Consider the following 17120-nt stretch of genomic DNA (forward strand, 5'->3'; position numbering starts at 1 on the left):
TAAGGGAGACTTTCCAAACTTAAAAATTAACTAATTTTTGTTTAGTGGCCTAAAAATTTAACAAGGAGTCCTAATACAGGTACCCAAGATTTGAAAGTTTTGGAAAGACCACATCTCTCTGTTTTCTTGTTTTTATGTCTTCTCAGGACAATAAGGGCTCCTGACGTGACCAAAAATGTCGGTGGAATTAGCATTAGGGCTGCCTGAAATTTCAGAGCACCATTACTGTACTGCAATCAACAATATCATTGCCAAAGGCTTCTCTGAGACTCCACAGTCACATTTATTTAATTTATTCAGGCTGCACACTGTGGAATTTTGTTAAATCCAGCTCTAGAAACAGCAAGTGACAAGAAGTTTGGAGCAAAAGTAAAACCATTCTTTTTATTGGTGGCACCAGCCACATTAATGTGTGTCTCAATCAAGCAAATTTAAAATGCCTGTGTCACAAAAACAGGTTTTATTCCAGTGAGAGCTTCCCTCAGCCTTGCAGGGCTGTCACTGGCCTGAGTTGTTACCAAATAAGAAACTTGTGCACTCACTTCAGATCCAGCAGCTGCACAGTTTATAAGGTTGTTGTGTGGGTTGGCTATCCAGAAGGTTGATACAGCACTGCAGGTCAGAAAAACAAAGAATGACATGAAAATGACACTTTGAGCACACACCAGAGTCACCCATAAACTCCCCCAGTGCAGACAGGGCTGATACCTCCCCAGATAAGGGGCCCTGCCCAGGGGAAAGAGGAATGTGTTTTTTCCTTCTCTTCTCATACCTCGTGTCCTCTGTGATTTGACAGAGAACATGGCCTTATCTTTTAAAACACCATGTATTAAATGAGGAATTTCAACTGCAATTCCAAGCCTGCTATGAAGCTGTCAGATGTCAATCATTGTTTATGATAAGGTAAATATGTTGTTGCACAAGTCACAGAAAAGAACTTTGCCCCCCCATAAGCCCTTAGGTTCATTAGAGACTCGTTTAATCAAGGAACCCAATGAATTGCCTACTAAGGCTTTCCAAGTGTTCCCCCCTATCTGCCTGTTCCAAGAGCTGCTGGGATTGATTAACTTGATTTGCTCCCACCCTCCTGCACATTTCTTTTGGGACAAAAGCATTCCATTTGTCTAATGCACATAAAAAACTCTGAACTGAAAGATTCCCATCAAGGAGGACAGATCAATCCATCCATCACTGTCCCTGCTGTGACATACAGAATTTGTTAACCACCAGGCATGGGAAACATCCAGCACTTACAGCCAGCAGACTGGCCCCTAAATCTGCTGGGTGAGATTTGCCCTTCTGCAGGATATGAACCTGTGGAACCTTTATGTCTATTTTTTTTCTTGCCTGAAGGACTTCTTAGGGGCTTTAGGCCAACTGATTTTGCTGATGCATTTCCGTTTGTCTGACTTTATCATGAAAACAGCAAAATTTTTCTATTTTGGGCGTGGGACTGGCCTGGAAACAAACAAATTTGGATTATTTATAGACCACCTCCTGCTGTGTAGGCAAGAGCAAGGACAGTGTAGTTCCACAGTGACCTGTCTTTCTGCCTAATCTGTTCTTCAGAGCCACATGGATTGGGCAGGTTACAGTGTCATTTGGCACAATCCTGTTGTTTGAATTCCTAGCAGCAGCTCTCTGCCTGCCTCTCCCAAGCTGATGGAGCCACAGCTGGTGCTCATCCCCTGAATCTGCACTGGAATTAGTGTTGGTGTACTCATAGACTTCCAGGCTGGATGAGCCCAGTGCAAAACAAGCTGAGCTGTTTTTCATTTTTTCTGACCAGATCTTGAATTCTTTTATAAAGGAAGACAGGGCAGATCAAAGTACCATAACACCTTTCCATTAGAAAGCACTCATTCATGCAACAGTCTTCAAAATTACAAAAAAATATGTCCCTATGACTATTAAACAAATTATCAGTGGAAAATGAGCATATTGGCTAATTAACCCTTATTTTAAGAATAGGGACACTAGGTGTATTTTATAAACAAACACAGATGTGAAAAAGAGCATTGCATGAATTCCTCTCTCTCCCTTGCCAAACTAAAAGTCAAAAATATCTGTGTTTGAAAAAAACCTCAGCTGTTCTGAGGACAAAATGGGTGATACTGAAATACTTTCAATATCAGCTGCCATTTGAGATGAGCACAAATGTCAGAACATGGCCCACTCTGAACTCAGCAACTTTTTGCTGAGCCATGAGCAAAATGATGGTTCAAGACTCTACAAAGAACAAGGCAGGGCTTGCACACTTTAAAAGGATGATTTACAGTATTTTAGGTGGAAACCATCTCAATGGACTTTATAGACAAAAAGTTAAAAGTACACCTTAGGTCTGTAGGCATCTGAATAGCACAAGGATAAAGACCCCAAGGAAACTGCTCTCCCAAATTTGGGGCAAACAGCCCAGATACCTACAGATATCTACATAATCCCATACACAGAATGCTGTCTGTTATGGCTAAGTCCTGCAAGGAGATGGAGATGGAGATGGAGATGGAGATGGAGATGGAGATGGAGATGGAGATGGAGATGGAGATGGAGATGGAGATGGAGATGGAGATGGAGATGGAGATGGAGATGGAGAGGAGAGGGAGATGGGAGGATGGAGATGGAGATGGAGATGGAGATGGAGATGGAGATGGAGATGGAGATGGAGATGGAGATGGAGATGGAGATGGAGATGGAGATGGAGATGGAGATGGAGATGGAGATGGAGAGAAGAGAAGAGAAGAGAAGAGAAGAGAAGAGAAGAGAAGAGAAGAGAAGAGAAGAGAAGAGAAGAGAAGAGAAGAGAAGAGAAGAGAAGAGAAGAGAAGAGAAGAGAAGAGAAGAGAAGAGAAGAGAAGAGAAGAGAAGAGAAGAGAAGAGAAGAGAAGGCTCTCACTCACCTGCAGTCCTGCCTGGGCTTAGGGATGTAGCCTGGGTAGGCTCCCTCAGTGATCAGCTTGCACATCCTGCTGTCACGGTCGGAGGGGAGCAGGGTGCTTGGCTTCACCAGCAGCCCCAGACAGTGCTCAAACGTGTTGCGCTCCTCTGGTCCATCCTCCGTAAAGAAACAATGGCCCAGGGCATCATAACCCACCACATCCTTCACCTGCATCAACAAAATAAGGGTCAGTGTTGAGGTTTTATGCTCAGCCACTGCACAATTAGAACAAACTTAGTGTGATGGCACATAGGAGCTTCAGTTCCCTTTTGAACTCAGGATCTAGAACCAAAACCAAAAGCAAGATTCCTCTCAGACGCTTCAGAGCTTATAGTCAAAGCAATAACTCTAACACTTAATTAGAATTTGTCATCACCTAGGAAATGCTCATTCCATTCCTTTCTTTGTTTGCCTGAGAAATCAGAGACTGTCTTAGCATGAGGCTGGAAAAAATACAGGGTGGGGGATGAGGAGAGGAATTAGATGTTCAAATCACATCTGGGCTCATTCATCTTCATGTGGAGTTACATGGGCAGCTACATAAAATGCAGCTCAAAAATGCAGCTGAGATGACAAGTATTTTTCCAGGCTATCAGAGAGGCAGAAATTTGTTTTCCAGACAGACTGGCTTGTTTTAGGTTTAACGTGATCTTTTTCTTCAAGCTGTTGACAGAAGCTTTGCTTGACCCTGAGACAAATCAGCTGGTGTTAATCAGTGCTGCTCTGGTTTTGGTTTGGATGCTGGTTACATCAGGACACTGCTGGTTGACAGAACAACAGGCCTCACATCACTAGAAAATCTGAGAGCAGGAATGTGAGTTTGAAGCCTAAGGAGGGGACAAGATGGGAAGCACCAAATCAGTTGTCAGTGGATATATCTGGGATATAGAAAATTAATGTCAGGTCTCCATTGACCAGGGCAAGGTCTGGATCTCTGGGCTCTTTCCTTGCTGTTCCCATCAGTCACCACTCATCAATCACCTTGGGCTCAGGAAACCTCCCCAGCAAAGGTTAATCTGCCACAGAAGTGTTCCTCTAAATGCTTCTGATGAAACACTAATTGTCAGGGGACAAGGGACAGCATTAACCCTGATAGATGGCCTGTTCATCATGGTGTCACTGAGAGACCAAGTGCATGGGCATCCAAGTGCTTGAATTGTTTTTGTAAACAGGCTTGAGACTTCTTTCACCTTCACACCTCATTCCTGGGGCAAGGAGCACCAATTTCAAATAAAATCCCAGTATTAGTGTTGAAATGATTACAAATATGTTTTCACATGAGAACAAATACTTTGCTTGCCAAATCTATTACTGGCTTACAACCACACAGACTTCTATTATGTAACATCCATGCTCCAGTGTAAATACTCAAATCTCTGAGCACAAGTCATCACAGTCAATTAAACACTGCTAAAATGACCTGCAAAATGGTACATTCCATTAAGCTACCTCACTGAGATTCACTGTTAACTTCCCATTCTAATAAATTATATATTTTGCAAGGTTTAGCCTTCTTTATTTAGGTGTAAAACATATATACTAAAGAAGAATGAACTATCCCAGCCTTGTTATGATAAAGGTTTACAGGACAGAACTTTTCAAGAGAGTGAGCAACATTCAGAAGAAGGTTTCCAACATGCAGAGGAAGTCTTTTAACCACAGAGATCTCAGAATTCCACAGAAACTTCCACCAAATCCTATCAGCTTTCTCTCACAGGACAGCAATACCAAAAAGACACATAAACAATGTTGTTGGTACATTTAGATGATGGAAGCAGTTTCCCTAGAGAAATGTTTGCCACTTCAGCCATTTATCTTTCCAGCTGGCACAACATTGCACCAGGACAGGGGCAGGGAAACCTGCAGTGCCCAGACTCAGCTGGGGCCAAGCAGGGATGCTGTCCCAGGGGATGACATCTCCCAGAGCAGCGAGAGAGAGCAGAGCAGGGTGAGACAGGGCTGTGCACTGGCACAGAGGCTCAGAGCCAATGCCTGTTGTTCTCCTAACTCATCCCTGAAAGTCCACAGAACAAGAGGGAGTTAGAGCCAGGGATCTGGTCCCTTAGGCATTTGTCACCTTCTCTTTGATTGATTATTTCCCCATAGGCCATCTCTCAGTCACCTCTGACTTGTTTCATTCACAAGCCCACTGCTGAAATGCCTGTTCCAGAATCACTCTTCTAATGTATTTAATTTTTTTCTCTGATTAAAACCTTGCTAATAGTCCATAATCTTACATTAACCATGAGCAATTTAGAGACAGATAATGCCCTTCCTGGTAAAACAATTGCTGTGAAGTATAGCTGGATTAGTAAAAGCAGACACCACTGAAGCTGTTAGATAGTACAACCTCTTAATTCCATGAAGCACAGGTCTCCCCTGGATCCTGCCAGACTTTACTGACCCCCATTAAATTTCCTTCCCCAGTGGTTGCTTCTACTTTAGCTTGCACACAGGGATCCAATGGAGAGTGGGCATCAGAGCAAAGTTCCATCCCTGGGATTGCAGTGGTGTAACTAGGTGTTTTTTTGGCCAATATATTGCAGAAAACATTGGGTAACTATTGCATTTTAAAACAATAATTATGGTGAGAAACTAATTTCTACAAATTTGTTTCCCTCTGTGCCTATCAGCTAATATGAATTTACAAGAGCAGAATAACCCACCAATGAGGGGAGCTAATGTTGAGACAGATACTTCTAACAGACTGTGCAGACCCACAGAAAAATACCTGTCATTAGAAATAACTGGATACTCTTTTCTCCTAGACTTTTCAGAATCTATGAGTATCTCTGAAGTGACATGAGAAAAGTGACAGCAAAGCAAGCAGGAGAAATTGTATGTAAATTATCTGCCTGCTTTAATGACAGTATAAAACAACTGATGCCCCTCTCCCATTTATTAAAAACATTTTCACAGGTGCTCTACAACACTCATGCAAGAAGCAGCTCTGAAATCAACAGCTCAGTGTTAAGGACATCATTCAGTCTGTGCTATGCTGAGGTTTAATAATCCAGCTGGAATTTCTATGGCTATTCCCAAAGTGTGCACATCATAAAGGCAAATCTTCCCTCAGCAAAGTACACTTTGGATCTACCTGATCTCAGAGGGAATGGATGTTACCTGGGGAAAGACAAAGCTCATCTCTGTTTGCAGGAGTGGTGCTCCTGCATGTAGAAACAGCTGGTGCTGCCCAAGTAAAGAGACAACAGGCAGCTGGGAAATGTGTACAATAACTATTGTAGTCATCAGAAACCCATGTGGGTGTCTTTGAATATATCTGAGGGAGAAGGAAGAGGAAAGGAAGGAAATGAGAGTCAGAAAACAGATGAGGAGATTGTGGTGGGATCACCTGATGAATCAAGGCATGGAGCTGCTGACTGCAGATGTGTATCAGAGCCATGGAACAACACCTAAGTGATGCAACATTTGGAGCACATTTTCTGTGATGCAACTGAACAAACTTGATCAGATTGCTTTAATTCACTGGAGCTTGCTTTTCAGCCATCAGCAATAATGATGAGGTTAAAAAAACCCAAAACAAGTAAACCTAAAGCTTCATATTCATACATTTTGATAAACTAAAATCAAGAGGGGTTATATTGACTAAATAATGTCCTAAATTACAAGATTTCTCTTGGGTGCCTTGTCACGGAGGCAAAGTATGATCATTTAGAGAATTGTGATTGTTCGATAACATCAAGAGAATCAGGTCACTTTCATCAGCTATATCAGCCCGTCTAAATTTCACCTTGCCACCTCAGCTGGAAAAGCTTGAGCACATGGACTCCTATGCCACAGATCCCCCATGGCACAGTTGTTGCCCAGAGAAAGCACAAGGGACAAAACTATTTCCAAATTCTCTGCATGAACCCATCCCTCTGACTGACAAGAAAAATGCCAGGCTCTGGGTATTTGGTTTGGCACAAACCAACTCTGCACATTCATTGTGTACCAAGCGCCTCTACTGGCAGCTTCAGCCTGGGCAAATGCCACATGACCCTGAGTGACTTATATAATTTATACAGTAAAATGTCTCTCCATTTCAGAAGCATGTTCATGGTAGGTTTTCAAGATCACGTTATAAACTTAGAAGGACAGAGGTCAAACCCAAAACCTCAGATTCATAAATAGCAGATAAAAGCTGGTCTGCTTCTGGAACTGCAATTTAAGTGCCCTTTGTTCAACTTCTGTGCATTTTAATTATCCTGGGACTCTGCCTTCCAATGCTGGCACTTCTAGAGGTATGAACTCCTAATGCACAGTCACCATCCAGGTTACAACTGCCAATTATGTTTCCACTTAAAATTCTGTTATATATAGCAGCAGGGCTCTTGACAGTACAAATTCTCCTCTTCAAGGCTTGGATATACTTTTTTCTTTTGGAATACATTTCACTGAATGGGTGAGAGTCCTTTGCCTAGAGAAACCCTGCACCTTTAAGATTTGCTTCTTGAAGATCATCCAGTCCCCCTGGACTCTTCTGCCCTTCAGGACCTGCCTCTCAAGGGACTCTGTCAACCAGGTTCCCAAACAGGCCAAACTCTGCCCTCTGGAAATCCAGGGCAGCTCTTCTGCTGACCCCCATCCTTACTTCTCCAAGAATAGAAAACTGCTGTAATTTTGTAATCACCATGCCCAAGACAGCATCTAACCATCACATCACCCACAAGCCTTTTTCTGCTCACAAACAACAGGTCCAGCATGCTTACCCCAAAAACAAAGGCACCCCTAGATCTGGGGAGAATCTGAACATGTTCTTGACAACTCTGGTGTGCTGTGACTTGTCTGGTATCCATCAGTCATTCTAGAGATTTATCCTAAAGGATTTCTTGTTATGGAGTGCAACTCTAGCAAATCACAGCTCTGTGAGTGCTCAATGCTATGACTGGCATTGCAAGCCCAAACCTTTATTACAGGAAAGATGAGGCACACTTAAAGCTTCTGATTATCCTCTTTAAATAGCAAATTCCGTGTCTGCAGAAAGATCCAACCACTCATTAGGGATGGGCTGGTCTGCAGTGCCCAGACAAATGCTCTGCCCACTCTGAGTCACACACAGCCCCCAGTGCCACACTGGCAGGTTGGGATACTCCCTGTGTATCCAGGGTGGGAAGAGTCAGGCTTTGGCTTTAACAATAAAACACATCATTCTGCAATAATTAAGCTGCATTCATGCTATGAGGAAACTTTTTCCCTGCTGTCTTCATCTCTAAGGCAGACACTGGAACTTCTTACCAGTAAACCATTGGATCCATGGATTGTGACGCAGCGGGAGAAGGTGTGGTGGATGGAGGTGTCCTTCACATAGGTTGGAGGGTTGTAGCCTCCTTTCTCATCCACATCTCCAGCCATATGGAAATGAATGGGGTAATGCCCCATTGTCTGCTGGCCCATGTACTTCAGTTCCAGACCTTCAATGTGGGTAGCCTTAAAATCAAGACCAATCTGGAGAACAAAAGAACAGAAGTCAAGAAACATGAAAGTCTGATGAGGGCAAGGAGAGGGAACACAGGCATAGAAAGGGCTGCATTGTATCTACTGAAGGATTTACTGTGTGGAGGGGAGTGTGGGGCTGCAGGGTGAGGGAGAGAGGGCCATGGTGGCTCAGGAGAGCAGAGCTGCTCTTTGATTTCCCCACTGCTGCCTCAGACACATTTAATTGCAGAAGGAAAGTAATTTATATTTATAATTTTCCATGTGTTTTAGCCAGCTGGGTTCAAATTGAACTTCCTGTGCTAAGCACCACCAAAATCTAGGGAAAACTGGGATTGGAATGTGGAGAATTTATCTCAGGTGTATTGATCACCAGCCTCAATGTCTGCAGGAGCATGACATGCACTTCAAAGCTGAAGGACAGGCAGCAGCCAGAGGGTGGATCTGCTGTACTGTGGGGAGAGTTTGTTTGCTCAACGGCTGATGAGGAATTTTTCCCTTCCTGCGTCTCGCTTTCCTTGCTATGTGAAGGCGTGGCTGGAAGGAGGAAAGAACAAGCCAAGGGCTCCAGGCTCACCTTGATGTGTCCCCCGAAGGTGTCGAAGTCAAAGAAGGAGCAGAGCTTGCTGCTGTACTCGTAGCACTGCTGCTCCATCTCTCCCATCACCAGCACGTTGCGGCTCAGCAGCCCCACCTCCGCCCGCATGTCCACGCCGTCCACCACCTCGCCCATGTGCAGGTACGTGGCCTTCCCTAAAGGAACCAGATCCACTCTCAGGTTACTCTGCCACTGCTGCTGCCTTCCCTGGGCTTCCTGTGGTGGGGCTCATGAAAGGAGCAACCCAGTCAGCACAAAGTGCTGGCTGACACCTCAAAGGAGGGAAGGCTGGAGCACAGGTGACACCAAGGCTTGGTGGGATGTTTGTAATGGAGGAAGTGGGATTTTTGGTCTTGGGTTGCTTCATTTATCCAGGGGGTTAAACCAACAGCCTGTTAGACAAAACACATTTCCTACCTTGAAAAGGAACTGTGGATTACAAGCCGCTGTGTGTGAACATCCAGTGCAAAAAAGCCCTGATGATGCAGCTGCTGGGAAGTCTAAATCACCAAGGTTAGCACAGCATTTCCCACAATGAGACACAGGGAGCTGCTGAAACCCCACAGCACTGCTCTTGGGCAGGCATCAGCCAGATCCTGCTAACACCATGGCTGTTGATGCCAGCAAGGAGCAGAGTGGGCAGAAAGCCCTGTAGGAATTGTGACAATCAGCCCCTCACCAAGTCTGTGAGCTGTAAAACCTCAGACTCCCTGGTTTCCCAAATCTCTCCATTTTAGATCTACCCTCACTTCTCCAACTTGTTCCCAAAGCTTCCTCCTACCCTAGTGCAGTCAGAGTCAATGGGATCTTCCATCTACCCCAAGCCACACCTTTCTTTGCCAAGGAAAGCTGTTAATAACATCTTCCACACACACCCTCCTCCATGGAGGGGTTAAAAGCACAGAAAAATTTCCCTGGCCTGACCAGAAAGGGGGGAAGTTCAGGCAGTGGGGATGTCTAGAAAGCAAAGTATCTCTTTGCTGTAATTTCATTCAAACATATTCCTACTACCTCCTTCCTTCCGCAGGTTTTTGCAGAGAAAAGTCAGCTGGGAAAAGGTTCACCTTACTGACTCCATTCTGTATTATTCCAGTAAAAATAAGTAATAAACTCTTTAAGTAAACACTGAACTTTGAGGAATGCTACACTTGCATGTATTTAATTTCCATTGAATCGTTCAAATCCTTAATTAGAAACAAATGGCAAGCCTGAAGCCTGGCTATCCCTGCACAGCACTTTATGCTTCAGCAGAGGTGCCAAGTCAAGGGGAGGATTTTGAACACTGAACCAATATTATTTTTAACCAAAATATGATGCTATGAATGTATGAAAAAGATAAGCAAACACCACTTACTCCCTCTTCCTCTGAAGCTGGAAGCAGTGTAATTTGATGGCAATACTGGGGTTTGGGAAGGGTGAGTGCTCCACCCTGCTCTCCCACTGCTGCCTTGTGAGACAGGGTTCACACCACAATGTGCCTTCTGCCTGTGCACCTCTGCCTTCAAAACCATCTCATCTTGTGAAAAACTCTCTCTGTTAACTAGGGCAGTGGTGGTGGCCAAAGAGCTGCCTGTTCATCTCAGAAATGAAGGGCTTCAAGGGACCCTGGATTTGCACCTCTCCCACTTTTTCAATTGTCTCCCTAGAAAATCCTGGACTTCCCCATGCCTGTGTTGTTGCCCTGCAGCCAGTGAGCCTCATCAGGTGTGTGGCCAAAACCAGACTCAACCCACCCAAAAAAACAGCAGCTCTGCTTCCTTTATCCATATACATGAAAAAAGCCACTGCAGTGAGTGCCCTCCACATGAGGATACCCCATGCTGGAGCTTTGAGTGAATCTGCAAAGGAGCACAGCTTCTCCTTATGGAACCTTTTTTAAGCTGTTATTTTTCAGTTTTCCCCAGAGCTGACCCCTCCTTGATTTACTGAAATGCAGGAAGGATTTTAGATAATCATAAGAACATACTATTTGAAGCCACATCTCCAGGATTTGTGGCAGTGAAATTAGATAGGCAGTTTTTTATTCCTGTGTTGAGCTCTAGAATAATAAATGTCATGCTTGCATGTATTTAATTTAATTTAACACCAGTCCAGACATGCAAAACAGGGTAAGCACTGACAGGAATGTTAAATACGGACTAACCAGTTTCTAAATATAACTTCTTGGGTGCATGTTTTTCACTCCATGCTTTTGCTGATTTGACATGTTTGGAGATAAAAGGAGAGACGGAAAGCAATCCCCTTCCAGAGTAAAAGCGGATTTTGAATAATAGCTCCTTTAATAGAGTTCTGAAAAACAAACCACTTCTCAAGGCAGACAGAAATTCAAGCTCCTGGCAGAAACAGGGTTGAAAGGAGACAGAGGCTGGCATGGGAGCCCTTGTGTGCTGTAAATGAGTGCTGGGAACCAGCACTACAACACTGGGCACTTCCCATGGGACCTGGAGCACTGTGAGGGGCATTTACACACACGTGGCACTGCCTGGGGCATGTGTGGTGGTGGGCAGGGAGAAAACCCACAGAAGAGTCTGCTTGCTCTGTGGTGGGTTCAGGGAGCTCACACCACCTCACTCTGCAGAGCCACAAGTTTGGAGTCTGGCTGCTGCTCCCAGCTGGCACATGGAGCCTTCCCAGAGAGCAGCCAAGATATCTGAGACCCTGAGCACTGACCAAGGGCAAACCCCAGCCAGGGGTTTGCAAACGGGCACTGAAGTGGTTTGATGCTAAAAAGGCAACCCTGTGCTTTGAAAGTGGCAGGGATGTATTGCTGCTTCAGCATCAAAGGCAGGGCTGTGATTTCCCAACCACCAAGAAGCCCTGAGGCCACTGATTCACCTTCTCCTCCTCTGGGTGAGGGTTTGCTGCATCCCTGATGGCCAGAGACTGCCCTGCCAGCCTTGTGCCATGCTGTAATCTAAACCAAACACAGCCTTGCAGTGGCACAGATCAGAGACTGCCCTGCCAGCCTTGTGCCATGCTGTAATCTAAACCAAACACAGCCTTGCAGTGGCACAGATCGCATCTCCCCATCACAGAGCCACAGGAAAAGCAGCCTGGCTGTGCTGCTACATGTGTCAGAGCAGTGCCTCCAGTCAGCACAACGTCGATTCACAGGGAAAACTTCCTTCATACGTGGGCTTGCCTGGTGGAAGTCTTGATTCAGCAAAATATGAGCACATTCCTGTGCTCATTACTCAAGGCAGTGACTATTGAAGTCAGTTGTTGGTAAGGATAAGGTAATTATTAAAAGGAAATGTACATTAAAATAACCATAAGATGATCCACTCAGCAAGGGCATGCTTATGTCAACAAAGCAATTCAAAGCAAACGGTACAAAGGAAAACCTGCCACATGTGAAGCCAGCCATAAAACCTGGGTCTTGGGCCTTATCAAACCTGGGAAGGGTGGGATTTTGAAACTATTTCAACTGCTGCAAATGTGGAAGAGTGCTCAGATCTGGTGGGTTAGATCTCTCAGAAAACCCTCCCAGGTACACTCGTGCATTCCTAAATCCCTTGACTCTAAATGGCCCAAACTGCTAAATCTCCCTTTGAGAAGTAAAACCAGCAGTTGAAGGTCTGGATTTGGTGAAGATAAGTAAAGCTGGGATTCTCCTGGAGTATTTCTTTTTCTCTAAAGTGTCTTTTCTTCTCCTTTTGGCTCTCTAGGGATAAGACCCAGTACCTCATGGTCTTTTGATGTTTCCTAATCACGTTTTTAAGGCAAATGCTAAACACAATTTGTCTGTTCAACCCACAATCCAGTGACAGTGAACCCTTCAAGGCATCTTTAATGTCAGTTCAGCTCATTGCAGATGCCAGCCCAGATCTGACAGATTTATCATTTTTGCCAAGCACTTGTCATCACTGGTGGTAATGCCCCTATGGCTTATATTTAATAACAAACAAATGTTCATGCTGGCATCTTTCAAATCCTCATTATTCTGAATTATCTTGCTGGGGTTTGCTGTTGCATCCCTAAGCCACAGGGCTGTAACTCAGCATGGCTGGGGTGAGCTGGCTGGCTCTTTGAGCCACACAGCACAACCTGATGTCCTAATCAACAAATATTCCTCCAATTCATAACTTTTACATGGAAAATTAAGTTTTCAGCAAATAGACATAACAGCAATCAGGCACAAACTCTACTCTTATGAACATCTATGTAAACCAGAATTAGATTCTGTCAGCTCAGCTCCCAGGCAATGCCCCAAGGTAGAAGGAGCTCTGAAGGACTGTTGGAAATCACAATTTCACAAGATTCCCTGCCCTGCCCTCAAGCACCAGGGTTGCCTTAAAAAAAGAGTTTTTGTCAAGTTCCAGCCAAAATGATGCCAGCTTCTGAACAGAACACCCTAAATCTCTAAAAATATCTGAATTTTGATAGTGGAGTAAATTTTCCCATCCTGACAGCACCAGATAAATGCTGACACAGGCTGTGAATTTGTGGAACAACTACATATTTATACTTTTAATTCAAAGTTCTTTGTATGAACAAGATCACAGTAAACTCCTTATCTCTCTAATATTTGCAACCCAATAAGCAGGACTGAAGAGATGTATGCTTGAATTCATAGGTTCCCCAGCATGTGGGATAATTGGAGTAATTATGCCAGGCACGAACAGTTTTTTCATCCTTTATCAAGAGCATATAGGAGCACAAAAGAGCACTTCATCATTTCTGTTCCATGGTGAAACTTATCAGCATTAGTAGAAACTTCATACAGAGCAACCAAGATGAAGATAAGACTTGTTTCCCAGAGAAACTAGACAAAATACTTGATCTTTCCTACTATCCAGTTCTACAATAACAACACAACCCTTCCTTCCTTCCTCCCTCCCTTTGCCCTGCACTGTTGTCCCTCCCCAAACCTTGTGAAGTTGGGAGATCAAACACTTTTAATCTGTTCCCACAGTGAAAATAATCTAGGCACAAAAAATGACGAGTTAAAAAAAAAAAAAGTGTTAAACAAAGAAAGCAAGTGGAGGGAAAAGCTCCATTTAAGGGAGTGACCATTTGGGAGCAGGACCTGCAGATCTGGGTCCTCATGCAAACCACACTCACCCATGGGAGACACAGTCTGTACATTAGGGCAGTTACTCCAGTAAAAGTGCAAAAGATCAGAGCCTGTGCGCCCTCCCTCACTTTCTGCACTGAGATTTGCAGATGTCCATAGTTAAATAACTAAATCCTCCCAGAACCTGATGGCAACTGAGTATTAACTCCCTTAAGTTCTTTTGAAAAGCTCTAATCAATCCATTTCTAGGCAGTAAAGAAAGTCTGAGTTTCAGCAGGAAGTATCAAATATAAATAGGACATGAGCTAACTAATGAGTTTGACTTTTTTGGCACAATATGCTAAACCATGTCTATTAAAATACCATTAAATTATGAGAGCATAAATTATATTAAACCTTGATATGCCAAGTGGCTGCCACACCAAACTGGCTGTCCACAAAGCAGAGGTTTTCTCCCTTTTTATATAACAAAGAGACTCTTAAGCAGTTCAGATCTGACATTTAAGATTCATTTTAAAAATAAATAGAAAGGAGAAAAATAAAGATTAAAAGGGAAATAAATCATCATGGGTAGGAATGGTTTTATCATTTGTCTTTCAAAGGGCAAACTTTTGGAGTTCTCAGCTGCTTAACTAAACCTCTTAGGAAAATTAAGCCTTTTCACTTATTACAAATGACACTCCCTCTGAGATCCTGTGTATAAATGTATATGTGGAAGGCTTTTCTCAGGAGGAGCAAAGCAATCTTGCCTACCTCCACAGCAAAAGGCAGGCAGACATTTATGATTAATGTTATTCTACACCCAATTACACCTGTGCTAAGAGCAGGGTCCATTAGTGGTCCTTATTCTGGCTAATTACCTGTCGTGGCACAGGGCAGGGGATGAAGAGGCACCATGGCCAGGCACAGCAGCTCAGGGACACCCTGGCCCCCAAAGGCAGGGGACATCTCAGCCTTGCCATCTTGTATTTCATCCAGACTGAACCTGGATTCAGGCAGATTACTTTGTTTTCTAGTGTGAATGTGTTTTTGTTACAAGAAAGTTGGAAGTGATTTTTATAATTGGACTAAATTTCGCCTGGATTTATAAATCAGTGAAATCCCATTGACGTCAGTAGAGTTGCCTGGATATAAGAGAGGAGAGACTTTGGCCCTGGTATTCGTGTCATTTGTGGTAATAAAAGGAATGTCCTAATACTCCTAAAGAGAAATTGGAGACCAAGAGCACAATTGCTTTAACAAGTGTTTCCACTGCTTCTTTGCTTGAAATTCACATGAACTTTTTTGGTTTTAACCCACTGTTTGTTTCCTTAAACTAACCTAGCTGCCACTGTTGCAGAAGATGAATGCAACTACATGAATTCCACAGATCCATCAGATTATGGGAAGGCCAGGACTCCTACACCATCCTTATTTTTACTGGCAATCTTCCAAGACCATCTTCATGATGTGACTTGTATCATATAAATCTGAGTCCAACAGCTCAAAAGTTGCTCAAGAAAAATATTCAGCTTGGAAATGCATCTTCTTTGAAAGCAATAGGCATTTGAAGTCATAAGACCATGATACATTCAGACTGTGAATAACATTTTTCTTGGCCTAGTGCACATCTCCAACAATGATGGCCAAAGTTCTGTGGGGAGGCAGATGCCAAAGGAAGTGTGCTGGTACCTGCCAGAAGAGGTTGCATCAGAGATAATGCTGAAGTGGTTCATTTCAGAGAACCAAGTGAACTCCCTGGTGCATTGGATGTTCCAAGTGCCCCCATGGTTTCTCAGAAAGGTCTTACTGTAAATGCAGCAATGCAGCAAGACCTCTGCCTAGAGCAACAGCCCGTGTGGAAGCAAAGATAAAGTCACATCCATGACTTACCAGCAGGCAGATGCTGCCTCTGAAAGACAGACTCATCTACTACAGACTTTTACACTGTAAAATAATATTTGCTTTTGTAAATGACAGTAGCAAAATAATCCTCATCTATTCAGATAAGGGGCAGTTCGTGTGCTCTTTCCATGCTCTGCTTATCAGTGTGCCAAAACAAGGTTCTAGAAGGGAAAGACAACTTCACAGACTCAAGTGAAGATTAAATCTCACACTCTAGGTTTTAGTTTTATGCTCGTGCCGGTAATAGTCTGTGCTTCATCATAGTAATGCTTCTTAATTGGATTCTGTGTCCAGAGGCCATTCTACAACTATTGGACTACAAAATACATTAATCAAAAGCAATTTGTTTTGCATTTGAGCTGGTCACCTACAAGAGGAAAATGCTGGGGCTCTACAAAGGTTCCCACTCCTCTTCTCAGGCTGGCCCTGGCAGCACCCTGCACTCCATCTCCCCAGGGCAGAGGCTCAGGAAAACTCACTGCCTGCCAGAAATGTTTGGTTAACACACCACCTCTAAGCAATACTCTCTGGAGACACAGTGAACGGGAAACAGTAGCTTCAGCAGTACAAAACAGTATTTCTAAAATGTAAGATTACAGTTCTTGTTAAATAGAATTTAGGAAAGCAGCCAGCTGGAAATTACTTCATAGCCTTACAGTGTCTCACAGGCTGCTCCTGCCCTAGCTCCCTGTTCCCATCAGCTGTGCTCATCTGCTTTCTAGGAAGTGGTGTTTCAAATGCAGTTAGTGCAAATCTCAAATTCATAACCTGTATCTCTTCCTCTTAAGTGAACCCACTCAATAGCACGCTTGGGGACAAAAATGGAGTCAGCTATGAAAAGAGAAGGCAGAAAGGAACCAAAATCAAATTAGATTGTTATCAAGCATGAAAGTTATGTATCCCAAAAGCATCTAACAACCAGCCATCAAATCCAGGTGTCTTTCAACGTTTTTCAGTTCTTCTTGGAGTCACCTCAGTGCAAAGGACAGAATTTGTGATCTGCAGTGCCAGGGTGATAAGATGAAGCAGCTCACCTGCTACCTTGACCTGGGTGGGCTTGCAGGCTCTGCAGGGCAGCACCTGGAACTCCTCAGCCTGGTACATGGAGTAGTCAGTGCTGGCCACCACCAGCCTGTCCCCAGGGCTCCAGGAGCTCACATCATCTGCCAGGTTCAGGATCGTGCTGTTCACGTTGGTGTCCACAGTCACCGTCAGCTTCGGTTTCACTGAAAACCCAAAATGCATGGTGG

The 17120-nt window shown here is 43.9% G+C and overlaps 1 protein-coding gene across 2 annotated transcripts in view; it reads right to left on the reverse strand.

Annotated features, from left to right (window-relative positions):
• The window catches only part of CEMIP (cell migration inducing hyaluronidase 1), a 100474-nt gene that overhangs the window by 19340 nt on the left and 64014 nt on the right, over positions 1-17120 (reverse strand). For both annotated transcript variants that reach the window (XM_064721989.1, XM_064721988.1), the window contains exons 11-15: positions 16905-17096; positions 8949-9124; positions 8174-8383; positions 2898-3103; positions 543-612 (exon numbers count right to left, since the gene is read on the reverse strand). In XM_064721989.1, coding sequence (XP_064578059.1) covers positions 543-612; positions 2898-3103; positions 8174-8383; positions 8949-9124; positions 16905-17096 — 854 coding nt within the window. The remainder of the gene's footprint in view (positions 1-542; positions 613-2897; positions 3104-8173; positions 8384-8948; positions 9125-16904; positions 17097-17120) is intronic.

This window comes from Zonotrichia leucophrys, chromosome 10 (genome assembly GCF_028769735.1).
Source record: "Zonotrichia leucophrys gambelii isolate GWCS_2022_RI chromosome 10, RI_Zleu_2.0, whole genome shotgun sequence".
In the NCBI taxonomy this organism is placed as follows: Eukaryota; Metazoa; Chordata; class Aves; order Passeriformes; family Passerellidae; genus Zonotrichia; species Zonotrichia leucophrys.